This window comes from Salvelinus fontinalis, chromosome 10 (assembly GCF_029448725.1).
Source record: "Salvelinus fontinalis isolate EN_2023a chromosome 10, ASM2944872v1, whole genome shotgun sequence".
Classification (NCBI taxonomy): domain Eukaryota; kingdom Metazoa; phylum Chordata; class Actinopteri; order Salmoniformes; family Salmonidae; genus Salvelinus; species Salvelinus fontinalis.
The window spans coordinates 9,190,512-9,205,710 of NC_074674.1; the positions used below are offsets into that span (position 1 = coordinate 9,190,512).

Consider the following 15,199-nt stretch of genomic DNA (forward strand, 5'->3'; position numbering starts at 1 on the left):
GAGAGAAGGGAGGAGAGAGAGGAGAGGAGAGAGAGAGGAGAGGAGAGAGAGAGGAGAGGAGAGGAGAGAGAGGAGAGGAGAGAGGAGAGGAGAGGAGAGGAGAGAGGAGAGGAGAGGAGAGGAGAGAGAGGGGAGAGAGAGAGGAGACAGAGGCTGAAGAACAACGCAATAACACACACACACACCCATGTACACACACACACACACACACACACACACACACACACACCCAAGTACACACACACACACACCACACACACACACACACACACACCCATGTACACACACCCATGTACACACACACACACACACACACACACACACACACACACACACACACACACACACACACACACACACACACACACACACACACACACACACACACACACACACACACACACACACACACACACACACACACACACAAATGTACCTTCCCGATATTTTTACATTCTGGGTGCAATCTGAGACTCCTTTGAAATCCTGAAAGTCGAGTGGTTCAATTGATCAAATCGGATTTTACATCCCAGAAAACCGAATAAACACCCCATCACACACACACACACACACACACACACACACACACACACACACACACACACACACACACACACAGATGCATTACCTCATACTCTGCATATCTTTGTGTTTAACGGCAGATCCATCCCAGGAGACAGAGACAGTGTGACTGTAACATCCTGCCACTTGAGGATGTGCATATGTATACTGTGTGTGTGTGTGTGTGTTAGTGTTTGTGTGTCTGTGTGTGTGTGTGTACTCCTTGGGTGTGTGTATACTGTGTGTGTGTGTGTGTGTGTGTGTGTGTGTGTGTGTGTGTGTGTGTGTGTGTGTGTGTGTTAGGTGTGTGTGTTTGTACTCATTGTGTGTGTATGGTCTTACCTGCTCGCCCCACAGTGTGACTGTAACATCCTGCCACTTGAGGGTGTGTGTGTGTGTGTGTGTGTGTGTGTATGGTCTTACCTGCTCGCCCCACAGTGTGACTGTGACCGCCTTGCCACTGGTATCCATCAGGTGAATGTCTCTTCTATACTCCTCTCTACCTGTCTTAGAGGTGAAACGACTCAGATCATCCACACTCCTACACACTCCTATCACATCTAGAGGGGGAGAGAGAGAAAGGGAAAGAAAGGGGGGAGACAGACAGAGACAGAGAAACAGAGAGAAACAGAGAAACAGAGAGAAACACAGAGAGAGAGAGAAACAGAGAGAAACAGAGAGAGAGACAGAAACAGAGACAGAAACAGAGACAGTGAGAGAGACATTAGTCAGACCTTTCTACTGGTCTTGGTGGTATTGTCGTTTCCTAATTACAAAGATATTCTCCTTCCCCCTATCTCTCTCTCTCCCTTGCCTTAGCCTTCTCTCTCCATATCTCTCTCTCCCTTACTTCTTCCTCTCACTCCTCCCTCCTCCTCTCTCCCCTTTCTCGCGCTCTAATATGTGTGTGTGTATGTGTGTATGTGTAATTCCATTATGGTTGATATGATGTCATCCACCTTTGAACTCCATTATCGCCACGGGAACAGGCTGACAGCTCTCATTACACACTGTTAATCCACAATTAACTACCAAGGAGAGGGGAGGGAGAACAATGGGGAGAGAGAGAGAAGGGGGAGAGTTGGGGAGGGAGAACGAGGGGGCGGGGAAAGAAGGGAGAGAGGGGAGAGAGAAGGAGGAGGGGAGAAAAGGATAAAGAGGGAGGAGGCAGAGACAGAGCGGGGGGAGGAGGGGAGAGAGAGGAGGAGAGGGAGAGAGAGAGGGGAGGGGGAAAGGAGGGAAGAGTAAGGGGAAGAAGGGGGAGAGGAGAGTGGGGGGAGAGAGGGGGAGAGGGAGAGGAGGATGGAAAAATAGAGACAGGGAGAGGGAGAGGGGGAGAGGAGGAGAGAGAGAAGGGGGAGAGAGGAGGGGAGAGAGAAGGGAGGAGACATAGGGGGACAGAGATGGGTAGTGGAGGTGAGAGAGAGATAGGGGGAGAGAGGGGGGAGAAAGTAGATAGAGAGGAGATAGCGAGAGAGAGACGGGGAGAGAGAGGAGAGACGGGGAGAGAGAGGGAGAGAGAGAGAGGAGAGAGAGAGACAGAGAGGGAGAGAGAGAGAGGAGAGAGAGAGACGGGGAGAGAGAGGGAGAGAGAGGGAGAGAGAGGGAGAGAGAGGGAGAGAGAGGAGATAGAGAGAGGAGATAGAGAGATGGGGAAAGAGAGGGAGAGAGAGGGAGAGAGAGGAGATAGAGAGAGACAGGGAGAGAGAGAGAGATGGGGAGAGAGAGAGGGAGAGACGGGGAGAGAGAGAGGGAGAGACGGGGAGAGAGAGAGGGAGAGACAGGGAGAGAGAGAGGGAGAGACAGGGAGAGAGAGAAACTGGGAAAGAGAGGGAGAGAGGAGAGAGAGAGAGACAGGGAGAGAGAGGAGAGAGGAGAGACGGTGAGAGAGAGAGAGACGGGGAAAGAGAGGGAGAGAGGAGAGAGAGAGAGACAGGGAAAGAGAGGGAGAGAGGAGAGAGAGAGACGGGGAGAGAGAGGGAGAGAGGGGAGAGAGAGGGAGAGAGGGAGAGAGGAGAGAGAGAGGGAGAGAGAGAGAGGGAGAGAGGAGCTTCAGCTTATGAAACATGGGACCAACACTTACATGTTGCATTTATATCTTTGCTCAGTCCCTTAACCACTCCTCAACCCCATCCCAAACCAACCAAACCCAGTAGACCCCAACACAACCCAACCAAACATCCTAACCAACCATCCCAAACTCATCCAAACCCAGTGTGTTGAAGCTCCAATTTAACTTCCAGAAAAAGTAATGACTTCATCATAATATCATTCCTCATCCTCTCCGTTCAGTCCAAATGAAGAAAGTCATGTCTTCACATTATCTGACCTCATGTAGAAGAGGAGTGAGTGACAGCCAATCAGAACAAAAATACTGGCAAATGTCAGCCCAATCTGCATCGAGTCCTTCTAATTTACCTGGCAAGGCTGGGAGATAAGACAGGGAAGGGATATGAGGGAGGAATGGAGGGGAGGGATGGAGGGAAACAGGGAGAGGAGATGGAGGGGTTAGGGCAGAGACCGTTTAAAGCTGTACAGCTTCATTAAGTATTTATAATAAACTGTGGATTAAACGTTCTCATCTCTTTATTTCTTCTCCATCTATGTAACTGTCTATCTAAATGACTTTACCACTGACCGTCTGCCGCTGTACTAAGTCCATCTGTCTATCACCCCCTCCCACCTTTCTTTCGCTCTTTCTCTCCTCCCTTTTTCTTCTCTGCCTCTCTCTCTCATCACACCCCCTTCCTTCCCCCCAAAATATTACTAATTCTTCACCCCCTTTCTCCGCCACCATCTCCAACCCCCCCCCCCCCCCCATCACCGATGATGTCGTCCTTCTCCATGTGCTCCAGCTGAGCGATGGGTATGAAGTCGCACTCCACCATGGGAAGGTCCTGGTCGTCCTCACACGGCACGATGGATGTCTCACTTAGAAGGATCATCTCATAGCTGTTATTCAGGCTAATATACTTCTTATTGGCGTCCTTTACTTTGAACTGTGAGATGTAGTACACCTAGAGAGAGAGAGAGAGAGAGAGAGAGAGAGAGAGAGAGAGAGAGAGAGAGAGAGAGAGAGAGAGAGAGAGAGAGAGAGAGAGAGAGAGAGAGAGAGAGAGAGAGAGAGAGAGAGAGAGAGAGAGAGAGAGAGAGAGAGAGAGAGAGAGAGAGAGAGAGAGAGAGAGAGAGAGGAGAGAGAGAGAGAGAGAGAGAGAGAGACGAGAGAGAGAGAGAGGAGAGAGAGAGTAGAGAGAGAGAGAGAGAGAGGAGAGAGAGAGAGAGAGATGAGAAGAGAGGAGAGGAGGAGGAGAGAGAGAGAGAGAGAGAGAGAGAGAGAGAGAGAGGTTAGATTGCTCTGAGAGAGAGGGAGTGAGAGGATTTGGGAGGAGGGAGGGAGAGAGATGGATTGAGGGAGAGGTAGTGAGATGGATTGAGGGGGAGGGAGAGAGATGGATTGAGGGAGAGGGAGAGAGATGGATTGAGGGGGAGGGAGAGAGATGGATTGAGGGGGAGGGAGTGAGATGGATTGAGTTGATAATTTCAAAAACAAACATACAACACTTCACTTGCCAGTAAGTTAACTCTTATAAAATAGGGTTTGGAGAAATCTGCAGTCTTATTGGTCAGACAAAGCCGTGAATACAACTCCGATAACTTTACAGGGATAGGCTCGTCATTATTTTGGCCATGTTTCAAGGTTAGTAACACTGTCATATTATGTACCACCTCTCCAAATAGTGTAACTCAATGGAGTCTTTCAGGTTGCTATCATATCAATCCCATCAGGACCACTACCTCTGTAATACTCCAGGAAAGAGAGGTGACATTTTTGTTACGTGACAGTCTTATTCCAAAATGGATTCAATGAACAAAACAATCTACACACAATACCCCATAATGACATCACAATTTATTTATTTATTTATTTTTATTTAACCTTTATTTAACCAGGTAGGCAAATTGAGAACACGTTCTCATTTACAATTGCGACCTGGCCAAGATAAAGCAAAGCAGTTCGACACATACAACAACACATAGTTACACATGGAGTAAAAACAAACATATAGTCAATAATACAGTGAAAAAGATAAAAAAAATAAGTCTATATACAATGTGAGCAAGTGAGGTGAGATAAGGGAGGTGAAGGCAAACAGATATATGTATAAATAAATAAAAATATAAAAAGGCCATGGAGGCGAAGTGAGTACAACACAGCAAGTAAAATAAAAACTAAAAAAAAAAACACTGGAATGGTTGGTTTGCATTGGAAGAAAGTGCAAAGTAGAGACAGAAATAATGGGGTGCAAAGGAGCAAAATAAATTAATAAATAAATACAGTAGGTAAAGATACAATACCCCATAATGACATCACAATACCCCATAATGACATCACAATACCCCATAATGACAAAGCGAAAACAGGTTTGTAGAAATGTTTGCAAATGTATTAAATATAAATAACAGAAATACCTTATTTACATAAGTATTCAGACCCTTTCCTATGAGACTCGAAATTGAGCTCAGGTGCATCCTGTTTCCATTGGTCGTCTTTGGGATGTTTCTACAACTTGATTGGAGTCCACCAGTGGTAAATTCAATTGTTTGGACATGATTTGGAAAGGCACACACCTGTCAATATAAGGTCTCACAGTTGAGGGTGCATGTCAGAGCAAAAACCAAGACATGAGGTCAAAGAATTGTCCGTAGAGCTCTGAGACAGGATTGTCTCGAGGCACAGATCTGGGGAAAGGTACCAAAAAATGTCTGCAGCATTGAAGGTCCCCAAAATCACAGTGGCCTCCATCATTCTTAAATGGAAGAAGTTTGGAACCACCAAGACTCTTCCTAGAGCTGAACGCCCGGCCAAACTGAGCAATAGGGGGAGAAGGGCCCTGGTCAGGAAGGTGACCAAGAACCTGATGGTCGCTCTGGCAGAGCTCTATAGCTCCTCTGTGGGGATGGGAGAACCTTCCAGAAGGACAACCATCTCTGCAGCACTCCACCAATCAGACCTTCATGGTAGACTGGCCAGACGCAAGCCACTCCTCAGTATAAGGCACATGACAACCAGCTTGGAGTTTGCAAAAAGCCACCTAAAGACTCTCAGACCATGAGAAACAAGAGTCTCTGGTCTGATGAAACCAAGATGGAGCTCTTTGGCTTGAATGCCAAGTGTCACTTCTGGAGGAAACCTTACACCATCCCTACGGTGAAGCACGGTGGTGGCAGCATCATGCTGTGGGGATGTTTTTCAGCAGCAGGGACTGGGAGACTAGTCAGGAATGAGCAAAGATGAACAGAGCAAAGTACAGAGAGATCCTTGATGAAAACCTGCCCCAGAGTGCTCAGGACCTCGGGCTAGGGCGAAGGTTCACCCTCCGAACAGGACAACGACCCTAAGCACACAGCCAAGACAACGCAGGAGTTCCTTTGGAATACTTCTGAATGTCCTTGAGTGTCCCAGCCAGAGCCCGGTCTTGAACCCGATCAAACAACTCTGTAGAGACCTGAAAATAACTGTGCAGCGACACTCCCCATCCAACCTTACAGAGCTTGAGAGGATCTTCAGAGAAGAATGGGAGAAACTTCACAAATACAGGTGTGCCGAGCTTGTAGCATCATACCCAAGAAGATTCAAGGCTGTAATCGCTGCCAAAGGTGCTTCAACAAAGTACTGAGCAAAGGGTCTGAACACGGGATGTGATGAACATGCATCACATCCCTAACAATACCAGACCAGATAGAGACATTAATTTATTTTATTTATAAATGTATCTATTTATTTATATTTTATAGGGCAATAGGGCACAAATGGAAACTCTAATTGAGTTATTATTGAACTATGTACAGAGAATGAAGAGAAAGCTTTTACAAGTACAGTCAAGTACAATCTAGTACGTATCAGGGTTGGGTCAATTCTATTTCAATTCCAGTGAATTCTGGAAGAATACTACAATTCCAATTCTCTTCAATGATTTTCAATGAGGAAGATTTAGAACTGATATTTGGTTTACTTTCGGAATTGAAATGGAATTGAAATGGAATTGAAATGGAATTGACCCCAACCGTGGTACAGCAGCTGTATGTACTGTTCCAGTGGGGATCACAGGACAACTCACTGTGAAAGGTAAAACAATGATCACAGGATCACCTCACTGTGAAAGATAAGACAATGAACACAGGTCACCTCACTGTGAAAGGTAAAAAACAATGATCACAGGTCACCTCACTGTGAAAGGTGAACAATGATTACAGGTCACCTCACTGTGAAAGGGGAAAAACAGTGATCACAGGTCACCTCACGGTGAAAGGTAAAACAATGATTACAGGTCACCTCACTGTGAAAGGGGAAACAGTGATCACAGGTCACCTCACTGTGAAGGGTGAAACAATGATTACAGGTCACCTCACTGTGAAAGGTAGGACAATGATTACAGGTCGCCTCACTGTGAAAGGTAGGACAATGATCACAGGTCACCTCACTGTGAAAGGTAAGACAATGATTACAGGTCACCTCACTGTGAAAGGGGAAACAGTGATTACAGGTCACCTCACTGTGAAAGGTAAAACAATGATCACAGGTCACCTCACTGTGAAAGGGGAAACAGTGATTACAGGTCACCTCACTGTGAAAGGTAAAACAATGATCACAGGTCACCTCACTGTGAAAGGTAAAACAATGATCACAGGATCACCTCACTGTGAAAGGTAAAACAATGATCACAGGATCACCTCACTGTGAAAGATAAGACAATGACCACAGGTCACCTCAATGTGAAAGGTAAAAACAATGATCACAGGTCACCTCACTGTGAAAGGTGAACAATGATTACAGGTCACCTCACTGTGAAAGGGGAAACAGTGATCACAGGTCACCTCACTGTGAAAGGTAAAACAATGATTACAGGTCACCTCACTGTGAAAGGGGAAACAGTGATCACAGGTCACCTCACTGTGAAGGGTGAAACAATGATTACAGGTCACCTCACTGTGAAAGGTAAGACAATGATCACAGGTCACCTCACTGTGAAAGGTAAGACAATGATTACAGGTTGCCTCACTGTGAAAGGTAAGACACTGATCACAGGTCACCTCACTGTGAAAGGTAAGACAATGATCACAGGTCACCTCACTGTGAAAGGTAAGACACTGATCACAGGTCACCTCACTGTGAAAGGTAAGACAATGATTACAGGTTGCCTCACTGTGAAAGGTAAGACACTGATCACAGGTCACCTCACTGTGAAAGGTAAGACAATGATTACAGGTCACCTCACTGTGAAAGGGGAAACAGTGATTACAGGTCACCTCACTGTGAACGGTAAAACAATGATCACAGGTCACCTCACTGTGAAAGGGGAAACAGTGATTACAGGTCACCTCACTGTGAAAGGTAAACAATGATCACAGGTCACCTCACTGTGAAAGGTAAGACAATGATTACAGGTCACCTCACTGTGAAAGGTAAAAAACAATGATCACAGGATCACCTCACTGTGAAAGATAAGACAATGACCACAGGTCACCTCAATGTGAAAGGTAAAAACAATGATCACAGGTCACCTCACTGTGAAAGGTGAACAATGATTAAAGGTCACCTCACTGTGAAAGGGGAAACAGTAATCACAGGTCACCTCACTGTGAAAGGTAAAACAATGATTACAGGTCACCTCACTGTGAAAGGGGAAACAGTGATCACAGGTCACCTCACTGTGAAGGGTGAAACAATGATTACAGGTCACCTCACTGTGAAAGGTAAGACAATGATCACAGATCACCTCACTGTGAAAGGTAAGACAATGATCACAGGTCACTTCACTGTGAAAGGTAAGACACTGATCACAGGTCACCTCACTGTGAAAGGTAAAACAATGATTACAGGTCGCCTCACTGTGAAAGGTAAGACAATGATCACAGGTCACCTCACTGTGAAAGGTAAAACAATGATTACAGGTCACCTCACTGTGAAAGGGGAAACAGTGATTACAGGTCACCTCACTGTGAAAGGTAAAACAATGATCACAGGTCACCTCACTGTGAAAGGGAAAAACAGTGATTACAGGTCATCCTCACTGTGAAAGGTAAAACAATGATCACAGGTCACCTCACTGTGAAAGGTAAGACAATGATTACAGGTAATCTCACTGTGAAAGGGGAAACAGTGATTACAGGTCTTCTCACTGTGAAAGGTAAAACAATGATCACAGGTCATCTCACTGTGGAAGGGGAAACAGTGATTACAGGTCACCTCACTGTGAAAGATAAAACAATGATCACAGGTCACCTCATTGTGAAAGGTAAAACAATGATCACAGGTCACCTCACTGTGAAAGGTGAAACAATGATTACAGGTCACCTCACTGTGAAAGGGGAAACAATGATCACAGGTCACCTCACTGTGAAAGGTAAAACAATGATCACAGGTCACCTCACTGTGAAAGGTAAAACAATGATCACAGGTCACCTCACTGTGAAAGGTAAAACAATGATCACAGGTCACCTCACTGTGAAAGGTAAACAATGATCACAGGTCACCTCACTGTGAAAGGTAAAACAGTGATCACAGGTCACCTCACTGTGAAAGGTAAAACAATGATCACGGGTCACCCCAGAGTGTGAGTATCTCTTCTCTGTAGCTCGATGCAGTCAGGACAGAGGTATGGTAAGAGTCAATACAGACAGGCTCACCTTGTCCGTCTCCAGCAAAGGGAAGAACTTGTCCACTTCCTTGTCGAAGGCTGTTACTCTGATCTCCCCCTGTCAATCACAGAGACACTGTCAGCACAGCGTCAATCAACAGTTTACTGAGAAACTGTCACACACACACGTGCATGCGCACACAAAACTGTCACACACACGTGCATGCACACACAAAACTGTCACACACACGTGCATGCACACACAAAACTGTCAGCAGAGTGTCACTCAAGGAGAAACTTTAACTACTACACAGTAGATAGTTGTCTGACATACAGAGACATTGAAGGTGACAGAAGATATGAGGACTAGAGTATAAGAACAAACACACACAGACACACAGACACACACACACAGACACACACACAGGATAGTCATACTCACGCTCTCGTCCACGATATCGAAGGAGAATAATTTTCCCTTTTGTCTTGGGTTGCTCCAAAGACGGATGTTGTTCTTTCTGGTGACCCGGGCCCTGATGGTCCATCTGGGGAGGAAGAGAGAGAGTTAGAGAGAGATAATCTACTCTTATTGGTGACCCCAGTAAAAGGAACATGACAGCCCGCTTGGAGTTTGCCAAAAGGCACCTAAAAACTCCCAGACAATGAGAAACAAGATTCTCTGGTCTGATGAAACCAAGAATGAACTCTTTGGCCTGAATGCCAAGCGTCACTTCTGGAGGAAACCTGGCACCATCCCCACGGGGAAGCATGGTGGTGACAGCATCATGCTGTGGGGATGTTTTTCAGCGGCAGGGACTGGGAGACTAGTCAGGATCAAGGCAAAGATGAACAGAGCAAAGTACAGAGAGATCCTTGATGAAAACATGCTCCAGAGTGCTCAGGACCTCAGACTGGGGCGAAGGTCCACCTTCCAACAGGACAACAACCCTAAGCACACTGTCACGCCCTGACTTTAGTTATATTTGTTTTCTTTATTTTTTGGTTAGGTCAGGGTGTGACAAGGGTGGTTTGTTTAGTTTTTGTATTGTCTAGTTTTTTTTGTTGTCTTGTCTAGTGTTTTTGTTTATCTAAGGGGATTTTGTATGGTCTAGAGGTAATTAGGTTATTGGTGGCCTGAGTTGGTTCCCAATCAGAGACAGCTGTTTCTCGTTGTCTCTGATTGGGGAGCCTATTTAGGTTGCCATTTTCCATGTTGGTTTTGTGGGTAGCTGTTTTCTGTCTTTGTGTCTGTACCAGACAGGACTGTTTCATTTTGTTTCATTCTCTTTGTTATTTTTGTTTAGTGGTCTGTTTTTAATAAATTAACATGAACACTTACCACGCTGCGCTTTGGTCCGACTACTCTTCATCCGACGACGAAAATCGTTACACACACAGCCAAGACAACACAAGAGTTGCTTCGGTACAAGTCTCTGAATGTCCTTGAGTGGCCCAGCCAGAGCCCGGACTTGAACCTGATCGAAGATCACTGGGGAGACCTGAAAATAGCTGTGCAGCAGTGCTCGAGAGGAGGATCTGCTTGAGAGGATCTGCAGAGAAGAAACTCCCCAATTACAGGTGTGCCAAGCTTGTAGCATTTTACCCAAGAAGACTCAAGGCTGTAATTGCTGCCAAAGGCGCTTCAACAAAGTACTGAGTAAAGGGTCTTAATACTTATATAAATATGATATTTCTGGGCGGTTTTGCAAAAATTTCTCAAAACCTGTTTTAGGCTTTGTCATTATGGGGTATTGTGTGTATATTGATGATTGATGATTATAGGACAAGGCTGTAACCTAACAAATTGTTGAAAAGTCAAGGGGTCTAAATACCCCCCTTTTTTTTTTTCTTAAAAAAGGTGTTATTTGTTGGTATTCGTTGAAACATGTTGTTTGTTGTAACGTCCGTCATTAAATGAAGACCAAGGTGCAGCGTGGTAGGCGTACATTTTCTTTAATATTAAATGTTCCCCCAAAAACAATAAACAACTCAATGAACGAACGAAAAGCTTAGGAGTGCAACCACATGCATCAAACAAAGACAAGATCCCACAACAGAAGGTAGGAAAAAGGGCTGCCTAAGTATGATCCCCAATCAGAGACAACGATAGACAGCTGCCTCTGATTGGGAACCATACTCGGCCAACAAAGAAATATAAACATAGATTTCCCACCCTAGTCACACCCTGACCTACCAAACAGAGAATTTAAAGGATCTCTAAGGTCAGGGCGTGACATTTGTTAACATAGTAAATAACTGGTATGGCAAATACCAGTTGAGAGAGTACAAAAAAATAACATTTTACAGAATTCCTTTTATTCACTAGCATTCCAGCTAAGATAAGCTCACCCCCTCCGTCCCACTGTACAGCCAACATAAAGAACAAGGAGAAGAAGAACACTGAAAGAAAAATATCATTGTTTACATTTCCAGTTCCACCATAATCTCCATGTAACCTACTTTACTTTCTGTTAACTTTGTTTCCACAGCAACTACAGAATTCAGTAGGTGTGCGGGACCAAGTGGCACCCTACTCCCTATATAGTGCACTACATTTGACCAAGGCCCATAGGGCTAAATAGGACTAAATAAGGAGAAGAGTGCCATTTGGGACACATCCTGACAGTTTTCTAACACCTGGATGATACATTTTGAAATCCACTCAGTTTTACATTAAAGGAGCAATCAGAAGTTCCCACATCCATTTTTGGACTTATACATGTATGATATGTAGCCATTGATTCTCGAAGAATATAATTTATAAATGCCTCGTGACCTTAGTTCAACTGTCGTACCCCAACAGAATCCAAAATATTAACTTGTTTTACTCCAATGTTTGTAAACAAAGAAAATATAAACAAACACCATATACAGCGGTTTCAGAAAGTATTCAAACCCACTAACTTCTTTCACATGTTGTGTTACAGCCTGAATTTAAATTGGATAGAATTGAGATTTTTTGTCACTGGCCAACACACAATACCCCATAATGTCAAAGCGGAATTATGTTTTTTGACATTTTTACGAATGAATAAAAAGTGAAAAGCTGAAATGTCTTGATTCAATAATTATTCAACTCCTTTGTTATGGCAAGCCGAAATAAGTACAGTAGTAAACATTTGCTTAACAAGTCACATAGAGAGAGACAGAGAGAGAGAGTTGCATGGACTCACTCTTTGTTCAATAATAGTGTTTAAACAGTCATTCAAAAATCATCTCATCTCTGTACCCAACACATACAATTATCTGTAAGGACCCTCAGTCGAGCATTGAATTTCGAACACAGATTGAACCACAAAGACAAGGGAGGTTTTCCAATGCCCAAGGGCACACTTCAGTAGATGGGTAAAAATAAAAAAGCAGACATTGAATATCCCTTTGAGCATGGTGAAGTTATTAATTACACTTTGGATGGTGTATCAAAACACCCAGTCACTAGATACAGGCATCCTTCCTAACTTAGTTGCCGGAGAGGAGTTTAATGGCTGTGATAGGACAAAACTGAGGATGGATCAACAACATTGTAGTTACTCCACAACACTAACCTAATTGACAGAGTGAAAAGAAGGAAGCCTTTACAGAATTAAAATATTCCAAAACATGCATCCTGTTTGCAACAAGGCATTAAAGTAATACTGCAAAAAAAATTGGCAAAGCTTTTAACTTTTTGTTCTGAATGCAAAGTGTTATGTTTGTGGCAAATCCAATAGAACACATTACTGAGTACCACTTTGCATATTTGCTACATACTGTAGTGGTTGCTGCATCAGGATATGGGTATGCATGTAATCGTTATGGACTGAGGAGTTTTTCAGGATAAAAAAATAAACAGAACGGAAGCAAAATCCTTGAGGAAAACCTGTTTCAGTCTGCTTGCCATCAGACACAAGGAGATGAATTCACCTTTCAGTAGGTCAATAACCTAAAACACAAGGCCAAATCTACACTGGAGTTTCTTACCAAGAATACAAGTGAATTTTGTGGGTGTGTTACAGTTTTGACTTAAAACTACTTGAAAATCTATGGAATGATCTGAAAATTGCTGTCTAGAAATGATCAACAACCAATTTGACAGAGCTTGAAGAGTTTTGAAAATAATATACCGGCAATTATTGTACAATCAAGGTGTAGAAAGCTCTTAGAGACTTACCCTGAAAGACTCGTAGCTGTAATCACTGCCGTAGGTGACTCTAACATGTATTAACCCAGGGGGGTGACGTGATTACTTATGTAAATGAGATATTTCTGTATTTAATTTTCAATAAATGTGCAACATTTCTAAAAACATGTTTTCACTTTGTTATTATGGGGTATTGTGTGTAGGGTAAAAATATATTTAATCCATTTTGAATTCAGGCTGTAACACAACAAAATGTGGAATAAGTCCAGAGGTATGAATACTTTCTGAAGGAACTGTAACCTCATGGTTACATTTCTATTGTTGATATCATGGATGGTCAATCCTTGCATCCATAGCTGTGTCTATTCATTTAAGAGTGATTACATTTCTGCAGCCTTTTTGCTGACAACCAAATCCCGGATTGTGGCTTTGAAACAGCAGCAGGATAGTTTGTGTTTGTGCAGCGGTCTGCTGTTTCAAATGAAGCTGTTGGGGAATATTCACACTAGAACTCTGGCAGCCCTATCACAAGAACACTTTGTGTGTGTGGTGTACTGTGTGTGTGTATGTGTATATATATGTGTGTGTGTTTATCCTCTATTTCCAATAGTGTCAGAAACCCCAGAACTAATTACCAAACCCTTTATATACGGAGAACAGAGGGTCTATAATCCCCACTCTGCTCTCTTCACCACCAGTACCAGACAGTTACATACTTCTAATCAAATGAGAAAGAAAGGAATAGTATCAAATGAAAAGAAAAAGAGAGGAGAGAGAGAGAGCGAGAGAGAGAGAGACAGAGAGGAGAGAGAGAGAAGAACGAGAGAGAGAGACAGAGAGAGAGAGGAGAGAGAGAAGAACGAGAGAGACAGAGAGAGAGAGGAGAAAGAGAAAGAAGAGCGAGAGAGACAGAGAGACAGAGAGAGAGAGACAGGGACAGAGAGAGAGAGAGACAGAGAGAGAGATAAGAAACGTCAGGCTCTCAAATTTAAATAGCATGCGGACCTGATGGCATCCTAAATGAGATGCTCAAACTCACTAGTGCAAAATTTAATTTGGCTATATTAATACTGTTTAATTTGATCCTGAGTGTAGGTTATTTCCCTGACATCTGGAATCAAGGACTCATAACCCCAATCTTTAAAAACGGAGACAAATTTGACACTAACAATTACAGAGGCATTTGTGTGAACAGTGACCTGGGGAAGGTTTTCTGTAGTATTATAAATGTAAGAGTTCTAAACTTCCTTAATAAGCACAATTTCTTGAGTAAAAGCCAAATTGGATTTATACCAAAACATCGCACAACTGATCATATTTACACCCTACACACCCTGATAGATAAACATGTCCACCAAAATAATACCAAAAGATACGCTTGCTTTATCGACTTCCAAAAAGCATTTGATTCCATTTGGCATACAGGACTGTTCTACAAAGTTATTGAAAGTGGTGTAGGAGGTAAAACATATGACATAATTAAATCAATGTATACTGGCAATACAAGCAGCATTAAAATTGTCAAGAAAATAATAAAATTCTTTAACCAGGGGCGGGGCCTTCGTCAGGGATGTAATCTGAGCCCTGCACTCTTCAATATTTACATCAACGAATTGGCCACTATTCTAGAAAAATGCTCAGCCCCTGGTGTTAGTCTCCACAATTCAGAGGTTAAATGCCTACTCTTCGCAGATGACCTATGCCCGCTGTCACCCACAGCACATGGCCTACAGCAGAGCCTGGATCTGCTAGATCAGTACTGCCAGACCTGGGCCCTGGCAGTAAACCCCAAAAAGACTAAAATAATGATTTTCCAGAGAAGATCCAGATCTCAGGGAATTAGACCAAAGTTCTCAATTGGTAAAAAAATGTATAGAGT

General features: G+C 43.6%; 1 protein-coding gene across 1 annotated transcript in view; it reads right to left on the bottom strand.

The window, feature by feature from the left end:
* The window catches only part of LOC129863180 (replication protein A 70 kDa DNA-binding subunit-like), a 31,857-nt gene that overhangs the window by 13,461 nt on the left and 3,197 nt on the right, over positions 1-15,199 (bottom strand). The window contains exons 3-6 of the mRNA XM_055935102.1: positions 9,643-9,745; positions 9,250-9,318; positions 3,386-3,578; positions 985-1,121 (exon numbers count right to left, since the gene is read on the bottom strand). Coding sequence (XP_055791077.1) covers positions 985-1,121; positions 3,386-3,578; positions 9,250-9,318; positions 9,643-9,745 — 502 coding nt within the window. The remainder of the gene's footprint in view (positions 1-984; positions 1,122-3,385; positions 3,579-9,249; positions 9,319-9,642; positions 9,746-15,199) is intronic.